Source organism: Chaetodon trifascialis, chromosome 6, assembly GCF_039877785.1.
Source record: "Chaetodon trifascialis isolate fChaTrf1 chromosome 6, fChaTrf1.hap1, whole genome shotgun sequence".
NCBI classification, from domain to species: domain Eukaryota; kingdom Metazoa; phylum Chordata; class Actinopteri; order Chaetodontiformes; family Chaetodontidae; genus Chaetodon; species Chaetodon trifascialis.
Window position 1 is genome coordinate 1,509,719 of NC_092061.1, and position 18,053 is coordinate 1,527,771.

Below are 18,053 nucleotides of genomic sequence, written 5' to 3' on the forward strand. Positions count from 1 at the left end.
TAACGCTATCCTCCCATCTCAAGACAAAGGCCACTGACTTTTAGTGAGAGATTAGCTTCCGGCTTAGACGTTTCAAATATCATGAAAGGTTATTTTCAGAATATAAGAACTGGCGATAATCTGCTGTTTGGTGACACGGCTGCACCTCTGGAAGATAGGACTCAGTGAGAAGAGCAAAGAGCGGTGAAACATGACGGAGTGGAGGAATAAATCTGACTATCCATCTGCCAATCCATCTGCCTGCATATTACATTAATAACAACGAAGGATCTGCAGGTGCAGTGCAGTGTGTAGAGCAGCAGGCCTTAAACTATCAGCCTACACACACATACACACACATGCATTCAGAGTTCACTTCACAGCATCATTTAAGGTGGACTCGTTTTAAAACAGGGTGATTGTGCAACACGTCAAAGTGTTTTCCTCTTTGGTTTGTGCAGCTGACGGCGGGGAGATGGCAGCTGTCTCCTCTCTGATGATGATTACCGTGTCGACGTCTGCGATCTGGCTGCTGTGCACACACAGCCACTCTCTGCATTCTCATATACAAGATAAAGATCTGGCCCATGAAGTGACGGAGCAGCTGACACATGCTGACTGGCACATCCTCCCTCTCACAGCCTGACTTCCCAGCGTCACTGTCGGCCAGCACGCTTTCCCACACTCTGTGCACGTTTCTTGAATGACATGTTATCTCCCAGGACTCTGTGACGCAGCGTTCCCTTTGAAGAGCGGCTTTTGTTTGACATCCAGTTACAGAATGTGCTACTATGAGTCTGGGAGGTATTATCTTAGTGGAGCGGCTCATGTTCACACCTCTCAGACTCATCCCTGCTGTGCGGTACATGCAGCAGATTTCACAAAATCATTTCTTCTTAATACAATCCACAGGCATCAGAGGAAATCCTGTTTGACTAAGACTCTCACCACACATGCAGCCAAATATCATTAGGAATTCATTAGCTCGTTTCTTTTAACCGCGTCTGATCTGATTTCTCTCTTATCTTTGCTGGAGTCATGTATTTGTGCATCACTGTCAACAGCTCTGAGGACGGGACACTTCTGTCTGCGTGCACAAGGGGTTGCTGTTAGCACACATTACGAAGCTGTGCAGGCAGAGCTGGTGTTTTCCACGCTGTGATGGATCTGTGCTCAAAGCAGACGGAGCAAAGTATGAAAGATGAGCATGAAATAACCACAGCATTGCAGGTTTCGCTGTCTTCTCCTACTTTAAGTGTGTTTTTCACCCCCCCGCTGTCCCACTGCCCACTTCATAAGAGCCGTTAATTTGAATATTCATAATCCTACTGCTGCCACCTCTTCAGCAGCATCTCTGCACAGCGAGAGGTGTTAACTGTTTATCTACATAAACTCCCCCTGCTGCCTGAGAGCGTGGATGGATGCTGCATGTCAACACGCTGTTATTATTTTAGCAAGCAAAAATCGTGATCACCCAAATTCCTGCCATCATCATTCAATGAATGGCTGAAGTTATTCATGAATGACTGCTGGATTCAAGCTGCCCGCTTCTTTCAAAGGAAGGAAACATTTCAGCCGCTATGTCATCATCCTCACGCTCAGCAGTATGTGTGATCACATTGTGTGATGCCATCTTTAAACTGTGGCTCCTCGTGTTACAGGTCCTGGATTTAAAGAGAATAAACTGACAGAAGAAATAAAAAGTCTAAGGGTCTGTGGACACACAGCGTTTTATACCAAATTTGGTTGACTTATAAGTCACGGAGGCCCCCTACTGAGCAAGATAAATATAGCTTAACTTAAATGACAGCGTTTTTCTAGACATTCATTTAACCTAAAGCACGGAGACTTAATGGAGAAGAGATGTCTGACAACAGCTGGAAAATACATGGCTGATATTTATAGAGTAGCTGTTATATTGGCTTATATGTGTGTTTAAAGACGCCTACGCCTGAGAGAGAGAGAGGGAGAGGGAGAGGGAGGAGAAAGGGAGAGGAAGGGAGAGGGAGGAAGGGAGAGGGAGGGAGGGAGAGAAGAGAGAGAGAGGAGAGAGGGAGGAGAGAGACGAGAGAGAGGGAGAGGAGAGAGAGAGGAGAGAGGGAGAGGGAGAAAGAGAGGAGAGAGGGGGGAGAGGGAGAGAGGAGAGAGAGAGAGGAGGGAGAGAGGGGGAGAGGGAGAGAGAGGAGAGAGGGAGAGAGAGGAGAAGGGGAGAGGGAGGGAGGAGAGAGGAGGGAGAGAGAGGAGAGAGGGAGGGAGAGGAGAGAGAGAGAGCAGGGAGAGAGAGGAGAGAGAGACAGAGGGAGAAGAGAGAGAGAGGGAGAGGGAGAGAGAGAGGGAGAGGAAGGGAGAGAGAGGGAGGGAGAGAGGAGGGAGAGAGAGGAGGGGGGAGAGAGGGGGAGAGAGAGAGAGGAGAGGGAGGGAGAGAGAGAGAGAGGAGAGAGAGACAGAAGGAGAGGGAGGCTGCACGGTGGAGTGGAGGACTGTGCTTCAGTCTGTTGGCGCTCAGATGCGTTATTGCGCACACAGCGGGCTGAACTACAGCCGCGACTCCAACTCCGACCCAAGTGTGCAGGCGTCCGTTCCGCGAGCGGCAGACAGACAGCAGCCGCTTCGCACCGCTGCGGAAAACTTGCGTTCATTTGCTTTTCTCCGTTAACTGAAGACAGAAGTGATGCTGAGTATGCGGATCGACTCCGAGGCTGCATGAAGTGCGATTCTGCCATCTGAGAGCAGTTGAATGTGCTCCTTATCCGTTTATTTCAGAGGATTACTCCTTCCCTCAGAAAGGATGGGTAAGTCATTACGATCTTCACAATTTACTGACACAGTTTCTGCCTCTTCAGGCTCTTCGGAGCAGCCATGATCATTTTTTACTGACAGCTTTATTAGTTCTCAAACTGAATGTTCACATCTGAAGGAGGCGGAGGGCTGCTGTTTATTTGAACATGGATTTAAATCATGTCACCCTTTCCCTCCACACGTGTCTGAATATTTTCGTCTTAAAAGTAGTAACATCAGATTGTGCTGATGAATTCTTCATGAAGCAGCTCTGGTGCCTCAGACATCAGACCTGGAGCTGCTGCTCCTCACTACATGATCTCCTGTTTGATGAATGAATTTCTCACCTTTACTTGTTTGAACGTCTCTGATCCCACTCTTTCTCAAAGCGAGTCACCCCTTTGATTGCTTGTGCTCCACTCTACCCCCAACAGGTTCTGTGATGCTGGACTGGAGGTTATCATTTCTTCTTCTGCAGGCAGCTGTTTTGCTGCTGCTCAGCGAGGGGGAGAGGATGTGCCCGGCGAGTTGTCGCTGCGAAGGAAAGATTGTTTATTGCGAATCTGGCATCTTCCAAGACATCCCAGAAAACATCACCACAGGATGCCAAGGTCTGTCTCTGCGCTATAACAACCTGATGGTCCTGCTGCCCTACCAGTTCGCTCATCTCAATCAGCTGATCTGGCTGTACTTGGACCACAACGCCATCAACGCCATCGATGCTTTGGCGTTCCACGGTGTGCGCAGGCTCAAGGAGCTGATCCTCAGCTCCAACAAAATAAGCCATCTGCACAACAACACGTTCAGCGCCATCCCGAACCTGCGAAATTTAGACTTATCCTACAACCAGCTGCAGTTTCTGCAGCCAGGACACTTTTACGGACTGCGCAAGCTACAGAACCTCCACCTTCGGTCCAACGGACTGAAGCAGATCATCGTTCGTACCTTTCTGGAGTGCCGCAGCCTGGAGTTTCTGGACTTGGGTTACAATCGCCTGCGGAGCCTCACCCGCACGACGTTCTTGGGCCTGTTCAAGTTGAAAGAACTTCATTTAGAGCACAATCAATTTTCCAGGATTAATTTCTTCATTTTCCCTCGCCTTACCAACCTCCAGGCTCTTTACTTGCAATGGAACCGCATTCGATCCATCAATCAAGGCGTGCCTTGGACCTGGCACAAACTACAGAAACTGGACCTGTCAGGGAATGAGATCCAAATCCTGGACCCGGCGGTTTTCCAGTGTATGCCGAACTTACAAATACTCAACCTTGAATCCAACAAGCTCAGCAGCGTGCCCGTGGAAGCTGTGGCAGCGTGGACGTCGCTGACCACCGTCAGCCTGGCGGGGAACGCCTGGGACTGCAGCCCCAGCATCTGCCCCCTCATGGGCTGGCTCAGGAACTTCAGAGACTCCAAAGACATCAGCATGATCTGCAGCAGCCCCAAGTCTGTGCAGGGCGAGCGAGTCGTGGACGTGGTGAGGAATCACTCCACCTGCCTGGATGCGTCCAGCATGTTCTCCACAACCGCTCTCATCCTTCTGACTTCAACCCAAGTTGTGAACATCACAGCTCACCTCCCCACCTCTGGTGTCACACACCTGGCTCGCACTGAGTCACCTGTGCAGGGATTAACCACATCGCGAGTCCGTCCGAGCGGGGCGGACAAAAAGACGACCACAACCACCAGCTCCACGTCGCCCACCTCCCGCGAACCCCCCACGTCCTTTATCCCAGAGCCCCAGTTTGAGCACATGGCGTTCCATAAAATCATTGCGGGCAGCGTCGCCCTGTTCCTGTCGGTGTCATTGATCCTGCTGGTTATTTATGTGTCGTGGAGGCGCTACCCCAACACCATGAGGCAGCTGCAGCAGCACTCAGTCAACCACAAGCGCCGGAAAAAGGCCCGCAAGCAGGAGCAGGACCTTAACTCTCAGCTGCAAGAGTACTATCTGAGCTACCATTCGAACTCGGAGACGATGGACTCTTTGGTGACTGAGGCCAGGCCGTGCACATGCACCATATCAGGATCCATAGAGTGTGAGGTCTGAGCTGGCCGCTCCGCCGAGACTGAAACTGCATTTGCTAAGCAGAGGTAAACGGTTTTTCCACGAGATGAAGTGATTTTATCTCTAACGCGAGATGATGGATTCTGCAGCGCTTTGGGGCAGAGTACAGTATAACTTGCACAGAAAAGAAGGCTGGATATATTATCACCCTGACTGACACGAGAGCAGTGGCGGTCAGCCAGGTGTGTATGATCTAATGTAACGTCCGGACCTCCGCTGCAGCAGAAGTCGGCTCTGCAGAGGGACTGACCTTATCCTTAGTCGAAGTATATCGCCATAGAAGCAGAGAAGCCACTTTTTACTCGCTAGGTTTGATTTGTATTATGTAGCTTGTCGAGCATTTAGGATGTGTGTGTGTGTGTGTGTGTGTGTGTGTGTGTGTGCATCGTTGGGTGTGTGTGAGAGTGTGTTATGGGAGCAGCTGATCTCTTGGTCTCCCGGTTTGCTGACTTCTGATTGGACGAGTTACCGTTAGTCTCACAGATGCTTTTTGTCCAGTTGCTTTGCGTTCGGCATTCCGGTGCAGACGAAGCACCTCCACCAAACACGAGGGGGCGGAGGCAGAGAGCGCCGCGTCCCGATCGTTTGCATGAACTCATCCTCCTTCCTCCAGACGCTCCTCCCTCTTATTAAATGATCCGCCCTAATCGATGATAAAAGCTGAATTTTGGTTCATTGTGGTTCAAACCAAACAAAGTAAAACTCACGAGTCGAATCTCAGGACTGATGTTTTCAGGTCCAGACGACCTCGATGTGTCACAGCGACGATGTTGATTTTCATAAAGACTTTTGTATTGATTGTTCTTATCATTATGATTATGCATTGTTTGTGTAAACACATGACCGTATGGGTACTAGGCATTCTATGTGATAATGACTGTATAATTAAAAGTAACACTGACAACTGATGAAAACTTGTGTGTGTGATGAGAATATTGACGAGTGGTGCTTCACACACACACTGTGCTCTGGATTTTAGGAGCTACATTTCATTTCATTGGATTTGCTGCTGCATGAGAGCGAGCTGACATATTTTCCATCACGCGTCTTGTTTTCTGGCTCTCTCCTCTTCTATCCCCTCCTGGCGCTACAGTATTGACAGCAGTATCGATTGCATCTGAGTTACACACCTCAGACTCCGGGTAGGGGGCCCGTGTCGGTCCCTGGGACATCACTGAGCCGCTGTGCCGCCGAGCTGTTTTATACTCTTGGTTTTCTCCTAAACAGCAAGCAGAGGCCGAGTAGGCGATCCCGTTCTTTGCTTGAAAGACAGTCCTGTCCCTGAAAGCAAGAGCAGATTGAGAATCTCCCTTTTACATAACCACCAATCCTCCGTCAGCCTGGAAATGCTGCTGTGTGCTGAGAGGAGGGAGAGAATAGAGGCTGTCCACTGAAGGACACGCGGTGTTACGGGTCAAAGCAGTTATGCCATTAAGAAGATATCACCCACCTTGGTGTGCCGACTTCCTCCTTCCTCATTATCTCCATCGGCCGTGAGCCTTGAGGGGATCACGTGTGTGTTTCTGCCTGCAGCTAATCTCACATGCTGCTGGACCCATCACGCACACATATGACTGCATGTCCAAGAAGCTCTCGTGGTGGCGAACCTTTACGGGCCAGCAGGGGCCAGCAGGGGCCAGCAGGGGCCAGCAGGGGCCAGCAGTGATCAACAACTGCTTCCAGACGTACCTGCCAGAGATCTGCGAGCATGCCGCTAGATGTTTCCCCGCCTGCTCGCTGCGAGCAGAGGAAATTAGCCTGCACCAGGGGACGAACGCGCATGCATTAAGGCAGGCAGGACTGTGTGTGGAAGCTGTTAAAAAAGGTGTTTTTATTCCTGCATAACACTCAACTCCACATCAATCCAAGCTTCGCCCACAGCCGTCAGCTGCTTTCAGACTCCTCCTTGTTATCAGCCATTAGCATGTTCACACAGTTTGTGTGCAGCCAAAGTTTCCGAGCGGTCAAAGGTTGTTCAGATAAGGATTTATGATTTCCCATAATTCACTTTCTAAACATGACTCAGGCTTTCTGTAGCCTGCAGGCGTGGAGGCACGCTGCCAACAGAATTCATATCCATATATTTACTTTGCAGCACTTGCACATATGATGAATTTCCTTCAAGGGCCAATGGGAAAATCTGAGAGGCCATTACAAAAAATGCAATATGAACAGAACAAATGATTTGTTGATCTAATTCTGGCAGATATTGTAATTAGTGTTTGATTTGTCATTTTGTGAGTGATGAAAAGCGGTTTCCTGCGTTTTGAAATCTTTCAGTGTTGTGTAGCTAAGAAAAGAATGCTGATTAGAGAGCTGTGGTCCGCATTTTGCAGATCATTATCGAGGGTGTTTGGTGGGATGAAAAATGGTGGGAGTCCACAGTATTGACTTATTATAACAATGCACAAATAGAAGCACGCTGCACCGGCACAATGCGAAGGAAAAAACCCTCCAAGAAATGAAAAATGTCTTTTTGAATTAATAAACGTGGCTGATGAGCAAGGCCGAAGTGAGAATGAATGGATGTGCTCTGAGAGCTGCAGCATGTTTTCTCTGCGCTTCCTGTAAACACTCACTGCGAGGGGTCGCTCGCTCAGCCGTCATTGCCAGCCATGAAATTTTGATTTGCATCTCTCACCGGGGATCTTTGCTAAGGCAACATGTGTGTAGCTTTCTGTTCATCTTTGCCAAAGGTTATGATTTAAAAGCCCGGCGCGATAAACTGATGCAGCAGCCATGAAACATCACGGCTGCTGCTTTCAGTTTATCGTCTGTGTTCCTCAAATAGCAACGCAGACTCGCAGCAGTTTGTCACGATGTTTGTTCTGTAGGATTCGAACACGTGGACGCACGTTTTCCTTAACACTCAAATGAATGTACTTCAGCTGGAAGCATCTCTTTAGAGATCTGTCTGGTCCATCCTTTCTCACTCTTTATGCTCATCCTTTACTTTGAAAGTCCCGCTGAGTCACAGAACAAATGAAACATTTGTGTTCATGTATCACAAAAACAGATTAAATATCACGACTATTTCATGAACTGCACATTTTCCTTTTATCTGATTTCATTTTATGAGGTGAGTCAGTCAAAGAAAATGTTGTACATTCAGCTAAAAATGCTTGAGGATCAGCAGCATCATGTCCATCAGCTTAGCTTAGCATAAAGACTGGAAACAGGAGGTCTCACTCTGTCCGAAGATGACAAAATCTGCCAACTTTAAAACCGTTAGTCCGTCTAAAATAAAAAACAAAGAGTAAAAACCTGACAGCAGCTGGACTTTCTGGTTGAATATATTTAATATTTAACAAACTGTATTTAACAGAAGTGAGAAATAAAGGAGCTGCAGCCTTCACACAGTCAGGCTTATGCTGTTTCCAATATTAATGCTAAGCTAAGCTAACAGGCCGCCGGCTGAGGCCTCTCACTTAGCATACAGACAAGAGCCACATCAATCTTTTCATCTCTCTGAGCAGAAAGTGAATTAACAGGTTCTGTAAGTTCTGTAGATGTTTAAAGCTCCTTTCCTCGAGCATATTTCATTATTCCACTCCGTCTCTTATGTTTGTTCTGCCCAGCATACCGTCCTCTTCAAGGATGAGCGAGCCAGGGAGGGTTTAAATTGGACGAAATGAGCTCGGCAGACAGAGGAGGGTCTGTCTGTCTTTCTGTCTGTCTCTGGTAACAACTAGCAGAAGTTCATCTTCTCCTCTATGAATTTAAGGGAACACGTACCTCGAAGCTAGCTGGTCAACATAATGAGTTCCAGGCTGTTAAATTCAAAATTAACGTCAGCTGAAAAATGGAGTCAGTGAAGTATGAAAGTATTCAAAGACAGTTTGTGACAGTTTGGGGGGACATAGTTGTCCCGTCTCCTGTGCTCCAAAACAGGACTTCTTTGTTCCTGCACCTTTTGTGCGCTGTATGTCACCTGTAAAATTCATTTGAATGCTAATGCTTTACAGCCTTTGTTACATGTCCCAGTTGGCCCTCAGAGGAGGAAAAATGGCTCCTCGCTGCTTTGTTCATATTAAAGTGGAGGTCAGAAAAGACCTTTCAGCGAGCAGTACAGCAGAGAACCGCATCACTGTTCCAACAAGAGGACGGTCGTTAGAGTGTCGCACAAAGACTTTGGAAAGAGCTTCCAAGAAGATGATTTTGTGCTGTAACGTATTCATTCATTCATTCATTCATTCATTCATTCATTCATATGCATCTTTCCATTTCATTAACTTGAACCTTGATTATGTACAGATATGAGAGCGTGTGGACGCTCTGAAAGCAGCAGAAATATTCACTCTGCTCTGGTCAGCCGCTCGGTTTTTCACAATAAAACAGCTTCCTGTGTCACTTTCAGCGATGTTGTGTGAAGTGGAGAGACTGTTTCAAACATTTGGTGTCAAACGTTTTCATTTTTTTCATCCGTAACGAGCTCGTTCCCAGAGCGGCTTCTGTTTGCTCAGCGTCAGGAAGTCATCAGCGGCGTAAAGCCACTTAACAGCTCGACCTTTGTAGCTGCATCTTCACTTCCCTTTGACAGGACGTCTGCTGCATTTAGAGTCTTATGTAATATTTATGTGTCTTGTAGTCAGATTTAGACCTTAGATTAAGCGATGTTGTCTCTAACACATGCTGCTGTACATGCACACGCTGTGTAATATAGTGCTTTCTTTGCAGAGGTTACCTCATTGTTTCACTGTTTCTTTGATTTATTTCCCCGGATCTTTCAACAGCTCTGCTTCCCACACCGGGGAAATCAACCAAAAGCCAACAACAATTAAACCTATAAGATTTATAAGCAGCACACCTGCTCATATTGTTGTTTCCTGAGTAATAAAACAGCGATATGGTACCTACGATAAAGACGGTGCGCTGGTGTCCACGGAGGATCCACTTTAGAGGTAAAAAAGGAAAGACATTCAGCCCTGAGAAAAGAAATTTCCTGTGTTTGGTAGCCTCACACACACACACACACACACACACACACACACACACACACACACACACAGAGGACTCAAACACAAAGGCAGCGCTGTGATTTGACAGCTGTCTGTGTGACTGACAGACAAGCTGACTTGACAAAAGTAGAACAAAAGGAAATAACAAGGATAAATAAAAGATGTGAACTCATCCCGTCCACATCCTCTGCGTCGTCGTCGCTGCTGTTGTTTCAAGTGAAGAGGAGCCGAAATAAGAAGCGATCATCGGCTAAACGTGAGCGAGGAACAGCACGTTCGGTCTGTGCTGAGACAGAAGCAGAAACGCTGCCGTCATAAATGGCTGTAAAATATTGCTCTTATTAAGAGTTTCCTCCTGACAGAGGTCCCTCAGGCTCCATGCTCTGGGCCTCTCTGCTACTGCATGAATGATAGCAGCATTAGCGCAGCAGAGGCCTACAGTGCTCTGAAACATCCTAATAAAGATAAAAAGCACCGAACCCGCCGTCATTACCACAGAGACTCCGCGGTGAGCGTTGTTAAAGGGTCTGAAGAAGAAGCAGCGCTGGCTTCCTGCGGAGGTCTGAACCTGGTGGCAGCTGGGGTTTCCCTGCAGGGCCTCCTGATGTCTGAGCAGCACGCTCTCCTTCGCCTGTTTGTAAAGTGCCGTGAGGTAATCTGTGGCTTCTCTTGACCCCCGCTGGCAACGTCAGCATCGGCCTGGCACGGCTGACGCTGCGGCATAAATAATAAAAGCACATTTTCAGCAGAGCGTGTTTGCTAATTAGAGCAAAGATCCATCAGCAGAAGTGGATGTATATCACGTTTGACAGCAGTGTCATTATGACGCCGCTCTGTCATTTTGACGCTTTTTTGGCTGGAGACTCAAACGTCCTCCACGCCTCTGTTAACAGTGTGTTCCTCGTGGCTCCAGCAGGACACTGAAACTCTCACTTCACGTCATGTCAGCTGCAGCTTGACTGAAGTTAAAGGTGTGAGAGACGCTGGCGGCGGCGGTGGCGGCTGGAGCTTCGTCCTCTGTTTTCAAGCGTCCAGCAGCAGAACAAGCTGAAGGTTTCTAAGTTAAATATGAGGATGTGTGTTTTACTGAGACGTCTCTGCTAACAGTGACTATCATCCTGCTCTTTATCTGTATGTTTCAGAGTAACAAAGCAGAGTGAGAAACGCTCCTCGCACTGCGTTCACCCAAACAATCCAATGTTCCCTCCACCGTTCAATGTGATATTTACATCCAGCTCAATAACACATTAATTAGCCGAGGGAATGATTGCTCTGTGTTTCCAGTCTGATCTATACCTCCTGACATTTATGAACGAGGCTTTAGCTGAAATACGTTTGGCATTGTGCTTCTCGGAGACAAAGCTCCTGCAGATCATCATGAACGCGCAGATTACTGCAGCTGGAAGTGCTGAGCTCATTAATTAGCGGCTAACTGATGAGAATTTCTTTTTCTCGACTTTAATGCCCCGATTGCTCTCAAAATAATTCATCACTGCTGGGTATCTATTGAATCACTTTTATTTTTGTACAATTAGCATGATTTCCATTTTAATACCTTATGCAATATGTAAATTCCTTTATTAAAATACATCATGCACACGGCGCTTAATGCAGCCGTCTCCATGAAGTTAGGATAATTGGTGTCGTCGTGTGCACTGAGTGTTGTCATGGCAAATTGCTTTGCCTGGTTAGACCAGAAAGACATTTTAACATTTTAAACAGGTTTTATTTATTTATCTGCTTTGTTCTATGGACGGAGGAATGCATGCATGCATGGCAGAGCAGCAAGGAAGCCAAAACGACTGAGCCACAGAGGAGCTTCGGTTTGGTCATCTGAAGCGTGTGTGTGTGTGTGTGTGTGTGTGCGTGCGTGCGTGCGTGCGTGCGTGCGTGCGTGCGTGTGTGTGTGTGGACCTAACCTCCGAAGGACAGCTATCTGCTGTGGGAGTTGCCGGAGTTGTAAACACATTGCATTAACTTTTAACATGCCACCGTCTCGTCTGTGTGTTTGAATTGCAAAACCAGCATAAATAAATCAGGTTCATGTATTAGATTAATACATTAGCAGCTGCACTGATCTGAATATGCACAGCAGTAAAATAACGCTGAAAGGATGAGGGAGGCAATAATCTGTGTTTTTCATATTGTCAAACAATCCCATTAAAAGCCCAAAGCCACTGATGCGTTGGTCCGTCCCTCAGCTCGTCCCCAGCCCGCCTGTGGTTCCTGGGTCCAGCTGAAGGCTCATGAATGTTTACTTTTATTAAAAACGAAGGCTTCATAATTCCTCCTAACAGCTGCTAACTGTAGTGTCAAACCTCACTTAATCCAGATTAAACAGTGCGGTCGGTGGGGTCTACTTTCTGGAACGTATTTGCTGCTCTGAGTGTGTTCCGGCAGCAGGACGGCGTGTGTTGTTCATCACAATGAAATAAAATATCAGATTTGTGGTTTAAGCCTCGCAAAGCTGAAGGTATTATATTTAAAGGATGCTTGAACAATCTTGATTAAACACGTCTCCCTGTAATACATTCATGCAATTTCATCTGCAAGTAAAGCAATATAAATACGGCAAGTGGCACATATTCATTATTTGCACAGATTATTAGATTGTGCCTGACAGACTGACACGGAATACGGATAAATGTTCTGTGCGTGACAACAAAGCATCACATTTACGTGAATCAAACACAGAAATGTTTATCCGCAGGCCGACCTGAGGAGCAATGAGCCGGACGCCTCCACAACCTTTTCAAATCCGCTCAGCTAATTTGTGCAGCGAGTCATTAAAATACTCATTAAACATGTTGATGAGGATTGACCCGCAACTGCTCGAGCATCCAGTACATTATCACACACACACACGCACGCGCACACACACACTCTGGATGATGAACTCCACGATGTTTCAGCAGCAACGTAACAAATGAGACGTGTGTTCTTCTCAAAGCTTGATCTGCTCGTCTTCATTCAGAACCAGATCCAGGTCATTCACGGCTTCGCTCGCCTCCTCCGACGCGTCTGCACAGAATCTGTAGTCTGATGAGATTAACGGGAGGGACGTGGAGCATCTGTGAAGCGTGCAGGTTAATGTGCAGAGATGCTGATCGAGCGTCAACCTGCAGGGCTGAAAGATGGAGCCAAAAACTGCAGTTCCTCAAAAGGCCACTAGAGGCTGCCACCAAGAGTGAGTCAATCCCCATAGACCTCCACATTAAAACGTCCCCGTTCATAACGACTGTACAGCCTGAGTTGTTATGAACTCGTTTCAGTTATGGAGGCTTGAAGTTACGCATACATCCACTCTGACCGCTAGCTGCTAGCTGTCATCAACCAGCTCCATTCGGACGCCTCCGCCCACCCAGGCTCCACCTCTTTGCCTCTTTACCCTGCAGGAACCCGTGGTGACGTCCCGGAGGCGGCGTCCATGTTTTAAACAGCGTATAAGATGAATTCATGCTGCTTTTAATACGACGGCTGTTTTTCTTCTCTCTGTTTATTTATTCGTGTCTGTGTCACCTGCTCTCAAAACCCGCTATTGTCTCCAACTCCTCATCTGAACAATGGAGAGAAGCTGCCCACCTAATCCTTATTGAGCTGTGTGTTACTCAGCGTCAGTGCCTGAAGTGGAGGGAAGCGTTCACAGTTCAGCAGAAACACAAATGAAAAGCATCGAGCATTTCTGTCCCTTTCCTTTCTCTTTATCCCACCACACTTGTGTCAAAACTCCTTTTCTTTCCAGTTCAGAACGGGCGGCTCAATTCGGAGCGGACGTTCATGAGGGATGGCGTGCGATGGAGGACGGAGACGAGCTTCAGACCTCCAGCGTTACGTGAGGTCAGGCTGGGGTGTCTTCTGGCCCGTCCTTGCTCGGGAACAGGATAGTTTATGGTCTGCGGTTTGATTAAAATCAGGATCAGACTTCTGTTCATAATAAATTAGCTGCTCTAATCAAAGGATGAGTGTGATGTGAAAGGTCGTTCAAAATGACAAACAGAGGATTAGGTCTCAGTTTCCTGCAGCTTTACGGAACATTTTAGCGTCTTTCAGCTCGTTGTTTTGATTTATTTTGGTTTAATCTCACGTTTCCAGCTGCATCAGGCAGTGAAAAAGCTCTAGAAACAGACTCGACCTGCTCGGCATCAACCAGCCGACAGACAGTTAGCGACCAGCTGATGAACATGAGATGAAATAAGATGAGATGAGACGTAATTGATTCCACGCTGGGGAAAATTACTCATTACAACAGCAAGAATAAAAAGCAACGGTAACGACAAACAAATAGAAAATTAAAATTAAAGAAGACAGTGGAGCCTTTAGCTGCTGCAGAGGCAGACGTGTCCTCTGGGAGCTGATGGAGAGCATTGGACTTAACACACCAGGTGAACGCAAACCTGACTGAATGAGTGCTAACGCGCTGCATGTGTGTCTGCTGACGTATCAGCCTCACCGAGCCACAGACGAGCTCTGACTCTTTATGTTCACCTTCACGTCTGCGTCAGAGGGCGACTGTGTCGTCTGGATGATGAGGTTTTATTAAAGATGTCTCATCATGTATAATATAATGTTCAGTGTGACGGACAGCCAGAAGCTGGGAGACAAACAAACAAACAAACAAACAAACAAACAAAGCTGTTCATGCACTTTATGACAACATGATGTCAGAGCAGAAGTTGTTTGAGTGGCTGTTCAGAACCAGTTCATCCACAACAGACAGTGAAAAAAATAAATCAACAAGACGAGACAAGTTGGATGAAAAGGTTTCAATTCACGTCCCCAAATCAAATCCTGGACGAGGCGTCAGCTGGTTTACTGATGGTTTGACCGTGCTGATAAATCAGCATCAGAGCTCCTGAAACTCGCCGTGGAGCTGAGTGTTAGCTGGCGTTTGCTCGGCTGTTTGAGCAGACATGTCTGAGGCGTCGCCGGGTCATGTGATCTCGTTCTTTGGGAAATGAAAGCAGAAGAAAGTAGAAGAGTTAAAACTGGAGCTGGAATGAATGAAACGGGGTCACATTGGGTCAGTGAGGTGCTGACGTGGAGCTCCTCCACAGCGAGCGGCTTGATGTTTCTGTTCTGGGAAAGTGATGGAAGCGCTTTGCCAGGATGCTGCTTTGGTTCACTGAAGGTGAGACAAGATGGCCGCAGTCTGTAACGATGGTGGATGAAGACTGTCTAACTGCACGAGGGTTCGTGCAGCCGTGAGCGTCGCGTTGCTCCATCTGCCCAGCAGCGACTGCGACTGTCTGACGACAACAAAGTCAAGTTGACTCATTTGTAACTGCGACAGACAACAAAGACAAACGGCATCAAAAGGATGCAAATTCCTCTCCGTGAACTATTGTGAGCGTTGTGATGAAAACTGTTACTCTGTGATTTATTATGCTGCTTTCAAGCACGGCCGAGCGTGTGCGCGCATCCATTCAGCTGAGCTGCAGCTCTGCAGAAATAATTTCCTCTCAGATGAGTGTGTGTGTCTTTATTGACTGAGCATACAAGAGACAACAAGCCACCAGTCTTTCCATTACACAGTCGGCGAACCAGCGGCTTATTCCCAGAATATTCCTCTTAATTTCTATGAAAAAAGAGAAGTCAGCATTAAATTACATCATTATATCATAACTGGGCGATGTGTGTGGGGAAGAGGAGCTGTGGCAGCAGCAGCAGAGCAGAGATCTGAAGTTCTTTTCACAGAATACACTTTCCATCCCGCTCCTGCAAGCGAGGCTTAGGGGACCGCGCTCTCCACGGACTCTCTGTGTGCCAGACTTCACTGGCTTTAGCACAAGAAGCACAACTTATTGGATTATGGGGTCCACCGTGCTCATATTGCTGCAGGCTGTGTGTGTGTGTGTGTGTGTGTGTGTGTGTGTGGGTGGGCAGCTTGTGAACCGAGGGAAGGATGGAGTAGTAAATACAAGATAAATTCCCATTTGCTTTCCCATTTCAATGCAGAATGTCCCCGCAGAGACCTGTCTTTCCACGTCGAGAGGTGAGAGGGTCAGGTGGGCCGAGGAGGAGGAGGAGGAGGCCGGCGTCGAAGCTTTTCTTGTTTCACGTGGATTTAAGCGCACCTGTGTCATTTCAGCCCTGGGGAAGCGCTCTGTCTGCACGGACAGGATAAGGTTTTGGCACACGTTCTTGGTTGATGGACTTTCTGCTGGTGACAGAACACTCGCAGTGGAACAAAAGCCTCCTGCGTTTGCGTCCTTGCAGCCCGTTTGTTGCAGCCGCCCTGCTCGCCCTGCACACATCTCAGCCCGGGCGGTGTGAGGCGCTGCATTTCCAGCTGGAGTTAATCTCTTTTTCTCCTTTGCCCTCATCTGCTTTTGCATCCTCTGTCTGTGCTGCAGATGTAAAAATAAAAGCATGACTTTACTGTCTCTTGCTGCACTCGTTTTTTAATATCATTAACACTGGAGAATGGGAGCTAGTAGGCAGCCAATGGGATTTTGTCCTGCTGCGACCAGCATCAGTCAAGCATGCCTTGATGGTAGATGTGCCCTTTCCTTCAGAGGCTACTCACTGAGATAAAGAATCACAGAGGCTGGGAGGAATCCTTGCATCGGCCTCTTTATTATTTATTCTGCAGCATGACACAGAGAGGCGTGCAGGGCAGGAGCTCGCACACAGGAAGTCACATCACCGCTTTCACACAGTTAAAGCTGGATGACGGCTGCAGCACTTGTAAACTCTGGACTCATTACTGCACGCGGTAACTAACAGCACGCCGCCTGCAGAGCGCGTGTTTATGACGGACAGGACGACTGATTGCTGTTAAGGAGACGAAAAATCAATCCCACCGTCAGAGTGGACGTTTAATTGCGGAGATTCGGGAGGTTGTGAATAAAGTGTCGTGGCCCACAGTGTGCTGGCTGCATTCCACTCACGTAGCTCTTTGAGGGGCTGAGCGACTGCCTCCCTCTGCCAGAAGCGCCATCCTTGTCCCAGTGGCGTTCCACCTTAAAAAGACGGATATATGTGCCCAACTGGCTCCCTGACATTGACACGCCGTGACTCACGCTGCCGTGCTATTTCAGTATGGCTGCTGGCAGGCCCAGCCTTTCTGTCCCCTCCCTGCTCCGGTCATTTGTTTGCCTCCCCTGCTCGGCTGTTTACTTGTAATTTGGACATCTGTCAAGGTGGTTTGTTTGCTACCCTGCGGTGTGATTAGGCTGCCTTTGCCAAATGTGGGTTAGAGCAAGTCTTGGCTGAGAGGACAGAAGAGTTTGGCTACTTCTCATCTACCAAGTTTTAGTCGGATAATTAAGAAATCATTGGGTGACAAAAGGCCGTCGTGTCACAGCGGTCACGCACGCATCCATCACGCTTGTTCACGCTGTCTCCTGCGGTCTTAATGGCGGTCTTGTCCCAGTACTGTCTCTGTGGTCCCTCCTTGTCCTGTCGTCAGTCTGTTCAGCGGCGCTCGATGCCAGAGCCTCCTCTTACACCGGGGGGAGGGAGCGGGGCAATTAACCACCTGCCGGTAAAGCAGCCGTAGCGCACAGCCTCACACACACCCTGACATTTGCAGGATCCCCCATGAACACACTCGCACACAGATTTATGGATGTGGCGTCGCCGCCTCGCTGCAGGAACGCAGGTACGCAGCCTGCAAACACACAGCGAGCAGCGAAGGCCAAGGAGGAGGCTCGGCTGATCCCAGATCTGCTCTCTGACCATGTTTCATCCTGAGCGTTAATTTGTTCATCTTCTTAATGAACATTATTGGCAGGATTGCATTAACCCAGCACTTAAGTTGGCTAATGGCTGACGTCATGCTCGTGCTCACATCGCATGCTGTGGACTCTCCTGCAATCGATACTGAATCATTTCCCCGCCCCATCAAACTTTATTGAAAGTATCTTCTTTTTTTGTCGGGTTTCGGGTCATCAGACAGAGATTTAATACAGTAAAACAGATGATATGAACCCGAGCGGCCGCTCATGTGGAGCTGCTTGAAACTCTCCATTCTGGGGAATCATTGACAGCTGATAAGAGGCTGTGAGTCTGCGATGGCTGCGATAAGCTCCACCGTGTGAGGGAGGCTTCGTTTTCAACGCCGCAGCCGCTGCAGAAGTTGCTCTGCAGCCTGCAGCTCTGTCACTTTCTCTGTCACTTTCTTGGCACTGAGGTGTGAATCCACATGCCTGCCTGTCTGGCTGTGAACAGCAGCGGGTGTGTTTTCATGGGTGGGTCAGGAGGGTGTGTTGGGGAGGGTGGAGGAGAAGTTTACAGTTTATTGGCCTGTTTAAAACTAAAGAAATCTG

General features: G+C 48.0%; 1 protein-coding gene across 1 annotated transcript; it reads left to right on the forward strand.

Moving 5' to 3' along the window:
- The first annotated feature begins 2,424 nt into the window (after positions 1 to 2,424).
- Positions 2,425 to 5,732, forward strand: LOC139332609 (leucine-rich repeat transmembrane neuronal protein 4-like). The gene is made up of 2 exons (XM_070964656.1): positions 2,425 to 2,771; positions 3,192 to 5,732. Exons 1-2 carry the CDS (start codon positions 2,717 to 2,719, stop codon positions 4,805 to 4,807), a joined length of 1,671 nt encoding a protein of 556 aa, XP_070820757.1. The 5' UTR covers positions 2,425 to 2,716; the 3' UTR covers positions 4,808 to 5,732.
- The last annotated feature ends 12,321 nt before the right edge of the window (positions 5,733 to 18,053 follow it).

Bases quoted from the DNA above. Each gene is read 5' to 3' on its own strand.
- LOC139332609 (XM_070964656.1), top strand. From the start codon at position 2,717: ATGTGCTCCTTATCCGTTTATTTCAGAGGATTACTCCTTCCCTCAGAA. The intron at 2,772-3,191 runs GTAAGTCATTAC...TACCCCCAACAG, and splicing joins CCTTCCCTCAGAAAGGATGG to GTTCTGTGATGCTGGACTGG.